This window comes from Haliotis rubra, unplaced genomic scaffold (genome assembly GCF_003918875.1).
Source record: "Haliotis rubra isolate DU_JTF1 unplaced genomic scaffold, ASM391887v1 Scf155, whole genome shotgun sequence".
Taxonomy (NCBI): Eukaryota; Metazoa; Mollusca; class Gastropoda; order Lepetellida; family Haliotidae; genus Haliotis; species Haliotis rubra.
Genome location: NW_025765503.1, coordinates 774,052 through 791,077, shown reverse-complemented (window position 1 = coordinate 791,077; position 17,026 = coordinate 774,052). Strand labels below are relative to the sequence as shown.

General features: G+C 39.2%; 1 protein-coding gene across 1 annotated transcript in view; it reads right to left on the bottom strand.

The window, feature by feature from the left end:
* Window positions 1-17,026, bottom strand: part of LOC124270825 (protein diaphanous homolog 2-like) — an 89,464-nt gene that overhangs the window by 28,331 nt on the left and 44,107 nt on the right. The window contains 4 exon segments of the mRNA XM_046705887.1: window positions 312-375; window positions 2,850-2,918; window positions 4,229-4,356; window positions 6,028-6,129. Of these exon segments, the coding sequence (XP_046561843.1) occupies window positions 312-375; window positions 2,850-2,918; window positions 4,229-4,356; window positions 6,028-6,129 (363 nt within the window).

The following is a 17,026-nucleotide window of genomic DNA, read 5'->3' as shown; positions in this document are numbered from 1 at the left end:
GTGTTACAATCAAGTACTGAATATTTCTGTAACACCATGATGGAATTATACTTGTTACTCCCACAAGTTAGTCACACCACCAACAATAACACACTGTCTGTCCCTTAACAGTAAAACCACAAATATCAAAATTAGTACTTAAGTAAGGTACCTAATTTGGACTGCAAACTTTCAAAGCATTCTAAAATCTTATTAATAAGCAAATAACAGGTATGAACATTCAAAAATTCAAAAGATTAAAAAAATAATTAAATTCTAACGAGATGTAATCCAGGTAAATGTTAGACGTGTGCAGGCATGCTATCTCTTACCTTGTTGTTCATGTATGCCTTCAGGCATCGCACACACTCGTAGGTGCTTCTCCTTTCAGACTTCCTGGAAGAAATATTTCACACAGTGAGAAAACAGTTGTTTTTCTTGAATGTAAATGTCATTTTTCATAAATACACGACCTATATCAATGCAGAATGTCAAACTGTATCTAGGCCTGACAAATCCATATCTGGCCAACAGCCAATGAAATCGAGTTATGACATGCAATCAACAAATATCACAGGTTTTGACCAACCAATCCACTTGAGTGACATCTTATGATAAGCTCTTGGGTTCTGTTCTGACCTAAGTTTCCATGGTAGGTGAGCAGTTACTCAATGAATTCAAATAGTCATCAATCTTATGCTAATAATTAAACTAGATTTTTGGCACCCATGAAGATACGGGTTAGAATTGGTCTTCAGCAACCCATACTTATGGTAAGAGGTGACAAACAGGATAGGGAGCTTAACACAATGTCATCGTATCCCAATTGCGTAGATCGATGCTCATGCAGTTGATCACTGGATTGTCTGGTCCAAACTTGACTTAATTACAGACCGCTGCCATAAAGCTTGAATATTGCTGAGTGCAGCGAAAACACAAAAAACAAAATATTAGATTTCTTGCAGATTTCTCTTCCAGATCTGTCCAGATTAATGTATGTAAATGATTATTAGATATATTCACTTTTTAAACTGACTTGAGCTACAAATAGTACAATATGCATGCAAGTGAGTGAATTGGGTTAAGGTTGCTTTTGAATGGTATTCAAGTTGTCAGCTTGTTGTAATAATAATAATAATCATAATAATAATAATGCATATTTATGTGTGCGCCCAATCCGACTCGACAGACATGCTCAAGGCGCTAAAGAGTCAAGAATGTACATATGTACATAAGTAATACTAGAGCACATTAAGGGAGATACTGCTGGAAGAAGTAGGTTTTAAGTTTGGACTTGAACAAGTCAAAATTGTAAATAGTTTTGAGGTCATAAGGAAGTGAGTTCCAGAGAGTAGGGGCTGCATAGGTGAAAGAGCGCTGTCCAAAAGTTTTTTTTCAGTCTGAAGTTGGGCACAGTGAGCACATCCTGGCTGTTGGAACGAAGATTGCGTTAACTGGAGTATGATGACAACATGTTAGACAAGTACTGGGGAGCAAGACCATGCTTGGCTTTGTAGGTCAGACACAGTATCTTATGCTCGATGCTGGCTTTGATGGGCAACCAGGGAAGCTCCTTCAGTACTGGCTTGATATGGCAGCGTTAGGGAGACGATAAATGATGCGGGCAGAAGTGTTTTGGACTTTTGTGTAGGAAGAAATTCTGAAGTAATGCAAGTCTCATCCTCGATAATATCCAGGGTGTATGTTCTGATAAATCCTCACTATACCCTGGATGCATCTACGGCACAGCCCCATGATTTTATTATCCCCTTGGCTGGCTTTTTATCCAATCAGGTGTCTATGCTGGGAAGTTGAGCATACCTCACTTTTGCTTCTTTTATCTAACCGATTAAACTTTGTAACATAATTGTTGCAGAGGTACTCTGAAAGAGGTAGGAGGAGTTCTCGCACATATTTTTTTAAGGTTTCAGACCTGTCATTTTAAGGTTTCAGACCTGTCAATTTGTCTGTATGATTTTCCCCCTAAATCTGAGTCGCACTGTGAACAAACCTTCGTGTCTGTGACCGCTATCTTTATTGACACTGGCAAGCTCGGTTGTAACAGCTTTTCTGACTGGCTACTGTGAGATGGTGGAGCCAGCAAAGGGAAGTAATAAAAGCATCGGGCCGAGCCGTAGATGCATCCAGGGTACTTGCGGAGGTTTATCGGAACGTATACCCAGGAGATTATTGAGGATGTGCAAGTCTCAGACATTGACCTCTTTGGTGAAACCCACAAGGACATGGTGCTGACAAACCTGGCAACATCGGGGCGGACCATGATTTGAACCCACAATCACAGGTTTCATTACCAAGGAACACAACCCTGTACAGAGAATTGAGGCACCTTAAACAACTGGGTCATCATGCCTTAATAGAGACAGGGAATGTTGCAGCCAGCTCCATCACGATAAACAAGTTTTCCCAGAAACACCAATGACTGTCAGAATTACTGGACCAAGAATCACACACCAAGAGGAACAATTAGTACGGCTTTACAACTTCTTTACTGCATTAAATGTGACGTTTAGATGTATGATAACACCATAGAATCTATTGCAATAAAGACTGACTGACTGAGTGAGTTTGGTTTTACGCCACTTTTAGCAATATTCCAGCAATATCATGGCAGGGGACACCAGAAATGGGCTTCACTCATTGTAACCATGTGGGGATTCGAACCCGGATCTTCGGCGTGACGAGCCAACGCTTTAACCACTAGACTACCCCACCGCCCCTGCAATAAAGAAGTTGTCCATCCATAAACATTGTTTCTCTTCATCATACCATCTCCTAAAGAAGTAATCACAAACCGGATTTTTTAAATACCAATGTCTGAAAATATTTTGTTCCAATACACCAAAACTTACGAATCACAGCAGTATGTCAAATTACGCAGGACAGCATTGAGTCCTTGTTCTCCAAAGCCCTGGACCCAACTGGAACGAAATGGTGAAACACATATTCATTATCCTGCTACTGAAGTTACTGAAAACAAAATATTATCTTTTGATAATATTTGTACATCATAAAATTACATAACTGTCAATCCAATAAACATGAAATGAGGTGATCTTGCATGAACCACTTTGATTAAACACTCGGGTAGTTACACTGATTTAAAAAAAATATAACCTGAAAAAGTAAACAAACTTAAATTCATTGTGAATCCCCCGGGGGGTTCACTCACATATTGTATTCCTACACTATTTCCAAAGCTGGTATCATTCATGAAATGTCTTTCACTTTATATTTTTAGAATTATTATAAGGATAAAGAGACTATTTCTCTCATATTTTGATATAGCCAAAAGGCTCAACAATACAATTCAAATACCTCATATATATATTTGAAACTTGGCTAATAACCACTTTATCTGTACACCCTATACCCTAATATGGTAGGAATAGACTAATCGGTATATTCCCCCAGGCTAGACAATAAATAAGTGTGCCAAGTATCCCGTTGCTAGGCAACTACAGATTATGATGCATATGATGCCACCATTTAGCCTTGTCCCAGATGATTGCGATTGTTGTAGATTCACTGTATCCTGATGGAGAGAGTTTAGGTTATGAGTTGTGGTCTCAAGTTGCACATACAGAGATGCATCGCCTCAAAAAATGAGCTTTTCCTCACAACTATCAGATATGTGAGCAATGTTGGAAACTGACATAATTTTACTGAGATTTTCTGCTTTCTGCCAAAACAGGAATTTAAGTCAATGACCTGATAGAGCAAGTGAGTATGGTTTTACGTCGCTTTTAGCAATATTCCAGCAATATCAGCGGGGGACACCAGAAATGGGCTTCACACATTGTACCCATGTGGGTAATCAAACCCGGGTCTCCAGTGTGACGATGTGATATAGGTAAGGTACATGAAGGAAGAAGTAATTAGCCGTGGACATGTCTCAGGTAAGGCAGATGATGTGATGTCCCATCTGGCCTACCAACCCGTATTATTGGATCACACTCTCGGTACATCCCATCATACACCTCCAGGGACCGCATAACAAAAACTTCATCAAACCAGCAGAATTTTTGCCTAGCTGTGTAAAATGTCTGGTTCCGTATGGCAATAATTACGAGTTGGCTTAAATATGGGAAATCCCAGTATATAATCCTTCCAATATCATTGTGATATATTTTTGCAACCCAACCTCCCTCCTTTTTTCCTGTCAATTATTATGATATAAATATTGAGAAGCTTGATTCTAAAAGATATCAATCTTTGATCAGTCATATACCTGACAGGGTTACTAGTCAGCGACACTCGTAGAGACTCCAACACACTGAGCCGCTTTGCTCCTTTGAGATCTGCATTCTTTAACTGAATGATGAAATCTTGTGCCCCATCCGGCTCTCCTTTCCGAGGCTGAAACAAGGCAGTGGGTTTGATAATAAAGTCAGTGTGCATGATAAATTGAACTGATCTGTAATCTCAAATGTTCCATTTGTAGACTTATTGTTTATTGTTTAAGTTTGAAATGGTTGGTTGGTTTGTTGTTCAACACCCCACTAAACAATATTATGGCTATATGGCGGCGGTCGGTAAATAATCGAGTATAGAACAGACAATCCAGTGATCAACAGCATGAGCATCGATCTACGCAACTGTGATACGATGACATGTATCAAACAAGTCAGCGAGCCTGACCACCCGATCCCGTTAGTCGCCTCTCACAGCAAGCATGGGTTGATAAACACAAATCCTAAATCTGCACGTGTAAATTTGAAAAGGAAATAGAAGACTTGACTTATCATAACAAGTAAGTCATGAGTAAGTCAGTATGGTTTAACACCGTTTTTAGCAATATCCCAGCAAGGGGGACACCAGAAATGGGCTTTCACACATTGTACCCATGCAGGAATCGAACCTGGGTCTTGTATGTGACGTATAAATGCTTCAACCACTTAGCAACCCCACCGCCCCTTGTTAAAGTCATGAAAAATTCTGATGACAAAACCTTGGTATGCATATTCGCAGTTTGGACGTAACTATTTGCACGTGAGGCAGACAAAATCCCTCTGGTTACTGCCCAGAAGATTTGAACAGATTTATCCTTCTTGAATTTATTTGTAGAAGAGGAAGGCAATGTTCAGGCTATTTTCTTGATAGGTCATGTAAGGAAGGTGTTTTCAAGGCACATTGTCCATTTTCAATACCTTCATCAGAACAGTATCTACATGCAAGGCACTTCCAGGAAGACCTGAAGATGGGACCATTAGGCTCTGAAGCTCATATGCAATACTGTGAGCACTTTTCAGAGTGACAGAGCGAGGATCACATAAAGTTACATAGTAAATTCAAATCAAATTCCATCATGCTTCAAGTCGAATGGCCAAAAATGACATTTTCAACATAGACACCATTGTGGTGATGCTCTTTATCAGATCCGCACTGAGAGTCTTTCTTGAGATCCGCACTGAGAGTCTTTCTTGAGATCCGCACTGAGTGTCTTTATTGAGACCCGATGGTTCTGAATATTCATGCAAATGTTCAGCTCCATAGGCCTTGTAGTTTAAGGGACCTGGCTCCGATTTCTCATAAGTCTGAGTTTTGACTTATGTTACAGTTTTATTCAAATTTGAGAAAATTCATTTCCCAGAATGAACTAAAATCAATAATAAACTCAAACATAGTGGACAATTTGAGTTTGGTGGATAGATTACTTAAGATGTTTGGGCTCTTTTATTTAAAAAATGCAGTTGAGTTCAAAATTCAGCTGTTTCAAATTGTCAAACTCAGTTTGAAATTTGAGTAAAAACTTAAGTTTGTTTCGAGAAATCGGGGCCTGATGGCAGGACAACTGGACAGCCCATACCACCAGCTGAACTCAAGTCCTTTCCAAGCACGTGGAAACCCCAGAATAATCACAGAGAAAAAAGACAAAGACTAAAGCTCTTCTGCCAAGTACGCCAAATAAGAACACTTTCAGTAAACCTAATAGTAAGTGAGTGAGTGAGTTTAAGCTTTGACGCCACTGTTTATAACTGAACATTTGTCTTTGTTGTCTGACTGTGACTCTGGCTGTTGATTGGTTACCTTAGCCTTGCCCTTGTAATGCATGATTAGCATAGACCTCTTGAAGTTCTCATCGCGGGATCGTAATGGAGCCTTCTTCTCTTCGGTCAGGTTCATGTCATCCTGGAACAAATGAGGTCAAGGTCAAAATGTGTGAAGGTGAAGGTCAGAAAAATACCCTTATTTTTTTAGTGCAATGATACAGTAATACAGATTCACATGATAAATTGTAACAATGACTTTCATTGCCGATACAATGGCGTTGTGAAGGAACTTCTCAATCTAAAATGGAGACAATTGTAGGCACATAACATGAACTTGAACAAGTGGACTCCAAATACAGGTCACATAACAAATCTGAGTATGAGCTAAAATAATCAATCATAACACTGGTAGAACTGATGTTGCTACAAGTTGCAGGACATATTCTGTGTCATCAGGGATTCCCTGATGCTGCAGATGAGGAAAAGACAATCTTCTGTAAAACAGTCTCAACACTTTACATCGGAAAAGAACTGACCTTCAAAACAAAACATCACCAACCTACTTGACTAAACATCCATGAATAGATTCATCAGACCTAATTCGTTTGCATGAGTATACACCATCGAAGGTCAAGGTCTAGGCCAAGGTCAAGGTCGACCACTATTATTCTTGCAGTGACTATAGGAATCACCCTACTCTGGTTATAAGGGAACCACAATGTTTGGGATAGTCAGGCTCTTTTGTGACGTCGATGGCAACCCGGCATCCTACTCTGAAGGCATTAATAATGCTGATGTCAGTCTATTAATAATCAACTCTGGCTCAGAAAACACAGTTATGGTAGGAAGAGACACAATGAACTCAAAAGAAGTTAAAAAAGCACATTCATTCTATGACATACTGACGACAGTGAATAGTACACATTAACTGGGAATATTACAGTTTTTTAAGAGTTATCAGCAGATTTGTTTCTGTATTTTATCACAAAATAAGTAGAGGTGTGACGATACAGAAATTTCACGATACGATACGTATCGCGATATCTTGGAACGATACGATTCGATTCGATGCATATCACGATATGCTTTCTTTAGTTATTTTCCTTAAAAAATCCTATTTTAATAGCAAGAAATTTTGACTTAACCATCGATATCTAATGAAAATTAACAATGTCAAAGTCAACGATACATATCACGATACGAAAAAATGTATCAATATATTTATCGTCAGATAAAGTATCACGATTATCGATACTAAGATATATCGTCACAGCTCTAAAAATAAGTCACTAATTCAAAAACAAAGCCTACAGTAATACAACATGAACTCATGTTGTGGCAGAACAATTTTACATTTTGTTTGAAAATTTAACCCATATAACTGAATAAAATATTCAATTTGTAGGTCATGTCAACCTGCTAAATTCAGAAACAATACCTTAAAAAAGAAAATGCAAAACAATAATGGACCTGATGTTTCGTACTGAGACATCTTGATAAAACATATTTACATTTAAAATTTCAAAACCCAGTCGAGTCTATAATGTATGCCCAACTGACATAAGCCAGTATTAACCATATTTACACATTAAAAGAAATTCATCCAGAAGCACTTTAAAAAAGATGGTTCTATAAATGTCCCTATATAACTTTCATTTCAGACTTTACAGAAAAAGGGTCAATTCAGTGCAATTATGTTTGAACTTCTCAAATATGCAGCACTTAAAATATTTACCCTGTCTTGACATTAGAGTGATAATTACTTTAGCTAAGACACAAATAATCAAATATTTCTCCTCAAATATTCTTTTCAAGGGCAAACCTTCTCACAAATATTGAGCCATTACATTAGGAGATATTTATTAACTGTAACTTTTTAATTTATAAAATCGGGGGTTTATTTTTACATTTTCTTTTTTTAGACTGACTGACTGATTGAGTTTTAGTTTTACGCCGCTTTTAGCAATATTCCAGCAATATCACGTCGGGGGGACACCAGAAATGGGCTTAACACATTGTGCCCATGTGGGGAATCAAACCCGGGTCTTCGGCGTGACGAGCCAACGCTTTAACCACTAGGCTACCCCACCGCCCCTCTCTTTTTTTTAGAAGTAGAGTACGAACTAATAACACATTTATCAATGTGTAATTGTTTATTCAATCAAGCTTGTGGCCATCATGTCGACTTTCTTTATCAGAATGACCAATGTCCGTTGGTGCCAGGAAAAAAAACAATGGTATCTGAAAGCTTATTTTATTCATACCTGTAAAAAACTAGGTTCGGCACCAGAATTCAAGGGTCGGCCGGTTAATCGGAACCACAACATTTATTTTTTTTTAGGCCTAAAATAAAATGCAAGTTACTAACAGCAGCCATTACTGATGGCCATCTATCACACACATGACACAAATGTAACGTTCTTGTAAAATAGTGAAATTAGAGTGTGACAGTGAAATCGACACCCATCAACAGTTGACATTTACCATTGTTACCATTAGTAGTTTCATCATCTGGCAAAAACAACTGAAACAGACAAGTGTCCTGTGTCATTCCTACACACTCGACACTGATATACACGGGAGATTTACACTGGGAGTCCTACACAGAGGTAATCAATGCCACTTTCCTTGAAAACAATGCAGTGTCATGTGATCTAGACTACCAGTCGTCAGACTTCCATTTTGTGGAAGCCGCAGTGCTTGAGTGGGTTATAGTACTGACTTTGTGTGCTGGTGAATAGGTGTCTGACTCTCAGTGTGGGTTCGAATCCCAGATGGGACTCAACCAAATTAAGTACTAGAATCTGTACCTTACTGAGAAAGTGTAATCCAAATATAACACATTTTATATTCAACCTGATCTGTTCACAGTTATGGATTCCAGGTAAATACAGATGTTCCGCGCAACCTGAACTAGATCAGTGGAACAAGCAAAGGCTGACTTGGTTGACTGCATGTCACTTACAGAGTGAGTGAGTGAGTGAGTGAGTGAGTGAGTGAGTGAGTGAGTGAGTGAGTGAGTGAGTGAGTGAGTGAGTGAGTAGAGAGTGAGTGAGTGAGTGAGTGAGTGAGTGAGTGAGTGAGTGAGTGAGTGAGTGAGTGAGTGAGTGAGTGTACTTTTACACCGCACTCAGCAATATCCCAGCTATATCCACTAACACAGATCAAGGCCAAATTGTCTGGTCCAGACTCGATTATTTACAGACTGCCATTATATACAGGTGGAATAGGATGATAAAACTTGAGTGAGTGAGTTTAGTTTTACGCTGCAGAAAGCAATATTCCAGCTATATGGCGGCTGTCTGTAAATAATCGAGTCTGGACCACACAAACCAGTGATCAACAGCATGAACATCGATCTACGCAACTGGAAACAGATGACATGTGTCAACCCAGTCAGCGAGCCTGACCACCCGATCCCATTAGTCACCTCTTACGACATGCAAGGGTTACTGAAGATCAATTCTAACCCGGATCTTCACGGGTTGATGAAACTTGACGATAAGAGAGGTTGAGGGCAAAAACTTAGGAGAAGTTTATCAACTTGTGATGCATCGCATGAAGAAACTGGTTGCAATGGTTACAATGGTAAATGTCAATGATACATTGTAGGGGAGAAACATATAAGATTAGCTAAATCGGAAAAATTCAAGAGAATCTGCATAAACTTGTTCTTGAGCAGTTTCTGTCATTATTCATTATTTTACATCAGTAGAAACTACAATGAATGCCGTACTGCAACTGATGTACTGTATGGTGAGCATCGTATCAGAGTACAACACTGTATAATAAATACATGAATTATTATAATAATTATATAATTACAACACTACAACACACAGTTTTATGAGAGTTGATCCAACAAACAACACACCCACTCAGGGCCTTTAGATTCAATACCTGATTTCCAATGGGAAATCTAAGCTATTCCACTCAATCTGATTTGCATCTGCACAGCCGAATCAGCAAAAAGCAAGGACAACACTTTCAAAACTGTCGAAAAGTCATCAGGCTGTGTATAGGAGTGGCACAGATGATGCTGTTGATTGGATTCATGGTGCTATCAGGTGATTCCACCTGATTCCCTAGTCGCCTCCTACGACAAACATGGGTTTGCTGAAAACCAGTTCCCAGATCCAGGATTCCCTAACCCAGATCTTCTTGGGTATCAACTGGTTTGAAAAGAGAACTGATCACGCTTGGTATTGAAACAATCATACAATGAGATCGTTCATCATCAGTTCCCTTTGTGAGTGAGCAAGTCAGCGAGTTTAGTTTTAAGCCGCTTTTAGCAATATTCCAGCAATATCAGGGCAGGGGACACCAGAAATGGGCTTCACACATTGTACCCATGTGGCGAATCGAACCCAGGCCTTCGACATGACGAGCATACTCTTTAACCAAGATGCAACCCTACTGCCCCAGTTTCCTTTGTGAACATGATAAACATGTTATCATGGTTTTGAAATGATTGAGTCAGGTTTTACGCTGCTTTTACCAATATTCCAGCAATATCAGGGTGGGGAACACCAGAAATGGGCTTCACACATTGTACCCATGTGGCGAATCGAACCCGGGCCTTCGACATGAAGATGCTAACTGCTGACATGAAAGGTTTTACGCTGCTTTACCAATATTCCAGCAATATTCCAGCAAAGAAAATATTCCAGCAAAGAAACAGCACAGAACAGCAGAAAAGGGCTTCACACATTGTTATTTATCACAATTATCATAAAATAATCTGTAACAGATGTTTTGAAATGCCATGAAAGATCAACTGTAATTTTTTTTAAGTTGTAATCTTGAAATCCTAGACAAATCATTTTTGACAGATTAACTATAGTATCAATAGAGGATCAGCTGTTCTTAGTTCTTCTGAGTGGTATACATTCAGCATTTGCTCACAAAGTATTTAATCCTCACAATCTAACAAAACAAAGATGCAATCAACAGAAATACAGAATGGGGACAGGGAGCTGTAAAGATTTAATAAGAAAGGTAGACAAAATACTTCTAAATCAGCAATTTTGATCTACTTAAAACCCATGTCAACATGTTGGGTCAAGTAAGTGATTAAACCCACACCTTTGACCTGCTAATCATGTGCTAATCCCATTACCATGGACAGAGGTATTACAGTCCTCTAACGTGAGGCCCCAGCGTCCTTAAGTTTTGACCTACATGGCCCTAAATACTGTAACACGACAGAAATACCCCCTGGAAGTGGTTACATGACATTACTGAACGACACAGGTGATTCTTTAATCACCATCTAACCCAGAAAGCCATCATGTGAAATCACCATCCACTGCTTAAGATCATTAGGCAAGAAAACAATTTACTTAGTCTTTAACGAAATCAAGTCAAATTTCAAGTCCTTATAAAACCATGTGAGCGAATTTTTAACCCAGAATGAGCATCGAAAGTCCAGCCATAGAATGGTGCACTGTACATATTCAAGTCTCAGCCAGAACCAGTGGATGATATTATGAGCAACATGGTATACAGTCAGGGTAGAACAGGGTCTACTGGACATAAAATATTGCATACTTATTCATAAAATCTAAGAGTGGAGTGAGTGAGTTTAGTTTTACACCACTTTTAGCAATATTCCAGCAATATCACCATGAGGGACACTAGAAATGGGCTTCACACACTGCACCTACATGGGGAATCAAACCCAGGTCTTCGGCATGACGAGCGAATGCTGTAACCACTAGGCTACCCCACTGCCCCTCTAAGAATGGAGCCTGATTAAGGTGATATTTGTTCAGATAAGAAATACAATTGATTATTTGACAATCTTTTAAGATTTTCCTCACCCAGTTGCTAACTTTCAATTCAAGGAAGGAAATCACTTTCTAAAGTTAAGATAAGGCACCATACAAATTCAGTGGTCCACTGGCTATTGGAACAGTTGTCATCTCAGAACCCCCATTTGAAAGCTAAGTACCCCCAAAATTCATTAGAGTGTCCTGCACTCACAACACAACTCAACGCGATCTTGATCCATGAAGATCCGGGTTAGAATTTGTCTTCAGTAACCCATGCTTGTCGTAAGAGGCGACTAACAGTATCTGGGGGTCAGACTCGCTGACTAGGTTGACACATGTCATCGTATCCCAATTGTGTAGATTGATGCTAATACTGTTGATCACTGGATTGCCTGGTCCAGACTCAATTATTTACAGACTACTGCCATTAGCTGGAATATTGCTGAGTGCGGCGTTAAACATCCAACCAACCCATCAAAGCAATCTTGGTAATTCCTGACACACTGACCATCCATTTGTTGCCTTCCACATACATAGGTTATTGATGACCAGAGTGGCCTGTAGACCTGACAATGTGGCCTATATCAAATCCTAGAACAAATCAAGAACAAAGATCCAGGTGGTCCTAATGGCTTTGTTACACTGAGGATGGATCGATCATGACTGCAATAACTAACCACTGACAGTCACAACACACAGTTAGCAGTAATTGATGGCAGTCAATGTATTCAATGGGATAGACAAATGCTTAGTCTCTGAATACATATAATTTTGATAGACTGACTGACTGAGTTTGGTTTTATACTGCTTTTAGCAATATTCCAGCAACATCACGGCGGGGAACACCAGAAATGGGCTTCACACATTGTACCCTTGTGGGGATTCGAACCCGGGTCTTTGACGGAGCCAAAGCTTTAACCACTTTTAGGCTACCCCACTACCCCAATTTTTCCAGAAATACAATTTCTTTTCAAATTGAAAAGGAGACCCATTGAGAACCACTAGACCAGATTCAGAACCTGAGGAAATCTAAATTTGCCTCATTTAGGGTTTTAGCATTATAAAAAGGGCTGGGTTGATGGGAAAATAATATGGTTCAGGGACTGTGCGATACACTATCAATGTGAGTGTGTGGTTTTATGCCCTTTAAAGCAATAATCCAGCAATATCATGATGGCGGACACGAGAAATGGGTGTCACACATTGTACCCATGTGGGGAACTGAACCCAGGTCTTCAGCATAACAAATAACACTTTCACCACTTGGCTTCCCCTTATCCATCATTATCCCAATGTCATCAGTTTACCTGTGTTGTGTGTCATGATTAGAAATGAGCATTTATTCCATTTTTTCCCAAATGTAAAAGCTCAGTCACAAATACAAAAATTCCTGCCCTTTGACTCCATGTGACCTCATTGACCTGGTCGACTATTATCAGGGAAGCCCAAGATAGTCACAGCCATCAGTAATGACCTGACACGAGGACAGTGTTCATGTTTACATTGGGTGAACTTCACCTGGAGGCCAGCTGATGATGAGACAGATCTGTGTCACATTCCATCCCACAGGTGTGGCAGGTAGATTGTCTGTGTAGATAGTTAGACATCGGTGTATATATATATAGATGATGTGGACACAGGATGGCCTATATACACATCCTAGCCCAGCCTCTGTACATACTCATACCGCCTTCATACTCATCAATGACTTGAATAAAGAACTCCAATCTGGTCCAGTAATAAATGATGACCCACACAAGGAAGCTGTGATTAACATATCAAACACTCATGTTCACCTAATAAACGACTTGATGTAGAATTTGGGCTGAAGTTTGCATTTTCAACATTTTTACTGGATCTGGTCATTGCCAGGGTATGAAACTCCCAAACATTTCAGCCAGACCACAGGGCTGGTAAGATGTAAAACTTGCCAGTCCTGACCAAAACTTACCTGCCCACAAAAATTACTGACATACAGGTCTAAATTTTAAACCGACCGTCGGGCAGGGGAATTTGAGAATCTGGCAGTCCGTGTTGAAAATACCCTGTCCCTGGCGGTCGGGCAGGCAGGTATTTCGAACGCTGACATTGCCCTTAATCCTGAGCATCTAGTTTTCAAATAATCCGAAGAATACACTGTCCATTAAATAAAATGGTTGACATCTGACATTTTAAAGGGATGAATTCAATGGAAGCTTTTGAGCATATCCCTGTGACGTGGAAAGGCCCTATATAAATGGCCTATTATTATTATTTATTATAATGTGTGTCCAGTTGCATTTGTTTGTATACTTGGTGTGGAAAAAAAGACAAAAGATTCTTCTTGCATCACTTTTAATGCAAAAAAACAATAACAAAAAGAAAGCCCTAAGACAGTACTTTCTTTCAACAAGAATCCTACTGAGAGACATCTAAAAAATGATGCACCTTAACATGTAAGTACAATTATTTGAAAAAATCCCAAGGGATGCAGTCATCAACACTTACTACTCTGGTTTACCCATGATGATTATTATTTGTGGTATATATGGTAAGAACTTAGAAATATATGTCCTGGTATAAAAACTGATGCAAGACAACAATGCTGAAGACATGTAACCTAAACAACCTTGCCCAAACTCAGTGTTCTATACATGACCAGTGTGGGTGTACAATGTTCCCTGTAATATACATGTTCGGTGTGTTTATGTGCAGTGTTTTGTGTAATGCCTTATGTCACAGGGAGCAGGTGTTCGGCTAGTAGAGGCTTAATTTCCACCACTGAGCACCCACACACGTTACACCCACGGCACATGTGCTTCAGACTTTCACTGCTGAACCTGGAAGCACCGATTGTGAAGAAAGAACTACTTCATGGCTTGGCGGTCTTCGTCTTTAAGTGTTATCTTCTATGAAAATTAAATACACTTTGCAATTTCAATTTGAGATACTATAATATAATTTAGTGATTTTAAATTAATTCAATTTAATCAAATTAATTTGAATTAATTAAATCAATATCTAATCAGCACTCATGTGATTGATTTCTTAAACTCAGTGTAGACGTTAACCAATACATAAGTCAGTAGGTACAAATGGTTGATGAAATTAACAACAATGTGGTCAAAAACACCCTTCCAGCAAATTACTATGATTTCACTTATCCCTGACTACAGATTTTGTGCCATATCTAAGTTCTAACTCTGAAGAGCAGTTTTGCTTGGGAAAAAAAATACAACAAAAATAAGAAATGTGCATTCCAATAAATGTTTTGCAACAACAATCAAAGCAGTCATTTGACTGTTTCACCATTAGATAAGTGTAATTTTCCACTGATTAGTGTTCAGGATGAAGGAGTGACATTTGACATAATAATCTCAGAACTATCCTTGGGAAAACTGCCCTAGCTCTGATAGATCATGTATCTATTTAGTTACTAGTTTATCATTAAACTTCCTTTCTTGTTACAAGAAAGACGAATAATCCTTCATCTATTCACAACATTTGTCTGCAGTTCAATGCCCCAGTCAACATATTTATACCATATTACAGTGGCTAAACTGTGAGGTAAGAGGACTGTCACAGATTGACTGTCACAGATTGACACATTTCTTATGCACCTGCATTCTGAATTTCAATCTCAACACAGGAAAACCACACAGAAAACAACATACCCTTAATTGTTATAACTTTTTGGTGCAGATACAATGGCACTCAGAAATGACAGGAGGTATAAAATATCAACAGCAACATAAAAGCATGAATAATTTTGCAAATGCTTTGTATGAATGCTCTGTTCCCTCACATAGAGATCGATTAGCTGATCAAAAAAGTTCATCTGACATGACATCCTGTTGACCGATACTGAGGCCTTCTGGCATAGAGGGTCAGTGGGGTAGTCTAGTGGATAAAGCGTTCACTTGTCAACCCAAACACTAGGGTTCAAAAATTCCCCAAATGGGTACAAGGTGTTGAACTGATTTCTGCTGTCCACGCCATGATATTGCTGGAGTATTGCTAAAAAACGGCGCAAAACCATACTCACTCACTGACCTCTGCATTATTCTATCACATCAGAGTGAAAAATCTCATCTTCATCAAATTTCCTCATAATGGCCGCTTAAATTGGGCAAGGAAAGATAACTCCCCACTATAGGTTCAACAAACATGACTGATGTTTAAGGAATTAATAATAAATCAGGGCTTAACCTAACAGACAAAATTATTAAATTACAGGTGACCTTGAAATAAATGTTATTTAAAATCACAAATACTCAGAACAACAATCAGTAACCTTTTAGTAACAAGTGATGGCTTCATCAATACCATGAAACCTGAACCACGCCTGTCTAAAACTTCAAAATGAATGTCCAATTCCTGTCAGTATCCTTTCCTAAAAGCCACTCCCCTTATCAGCTTGTTACAAACACAATACAGGCACTGCTATCTCCTCATCAACAAGTTTATGTGTACGCGAGATCACACAGTGATAAGCATTCCAACCAGTTAACAAACAAATCAGGTAATACCCGCCATAAACAACCTCCACTGTGTTATTGTGTGTTTGTCGCATGTAATGGATCATGTGTCATTGTAATGCATGGTATTGCTTTTCTCCCTAAAGAAATCAGGTCAGCTCATTTAACACACTAGGTGTAGGCAGGTTGCCTACAGACATGTGGGCCTATCTGTTGTGACGGAACCTGGGGTGCATACAATCGTATTGCCGTGTGGTTACGAGGGCGAGGGAGGAAGTGTTCACTTAGAGAAGGAAGTACATGGCCTCCTTATGACAATGTATTGCCACTCAATTGTTTGACACAGCCTGCGTAACACTGGCGTACTACTCTCACAATGTGAATCATAACCTGTCGATACTATATACATGTACATTGTAAGTCTAACAGCCCCATTGACCTTGTCTGCACCATTGTAAAGATACTATATCACTAGTCAATGCTATGTACCATTCATTACAAGTCTACAAGCCCCATTAAGCATGTTTAATGTGTCTGCAGGCTGATAGTATCACTAGTCTTTCAGTTTCTTCAACTAGCATGACCAGGGTCATCATGGGGACACAGGGGGATGAAGGCATGGAGATGATACAGGGAAGTCTCATTGGAGACTAGGGCCCACTTGCACAAAGTGTTTTAAGCCGCTTTAGAGTCACGAGTATGGTTTTACGAACCACTTTTAGCAATATTCCAGCAATATCACAGCAGGGGACACCAGAAATGGGTGTTACACATTGTACCCATGTGGTGAACTGAACCCGGGTCT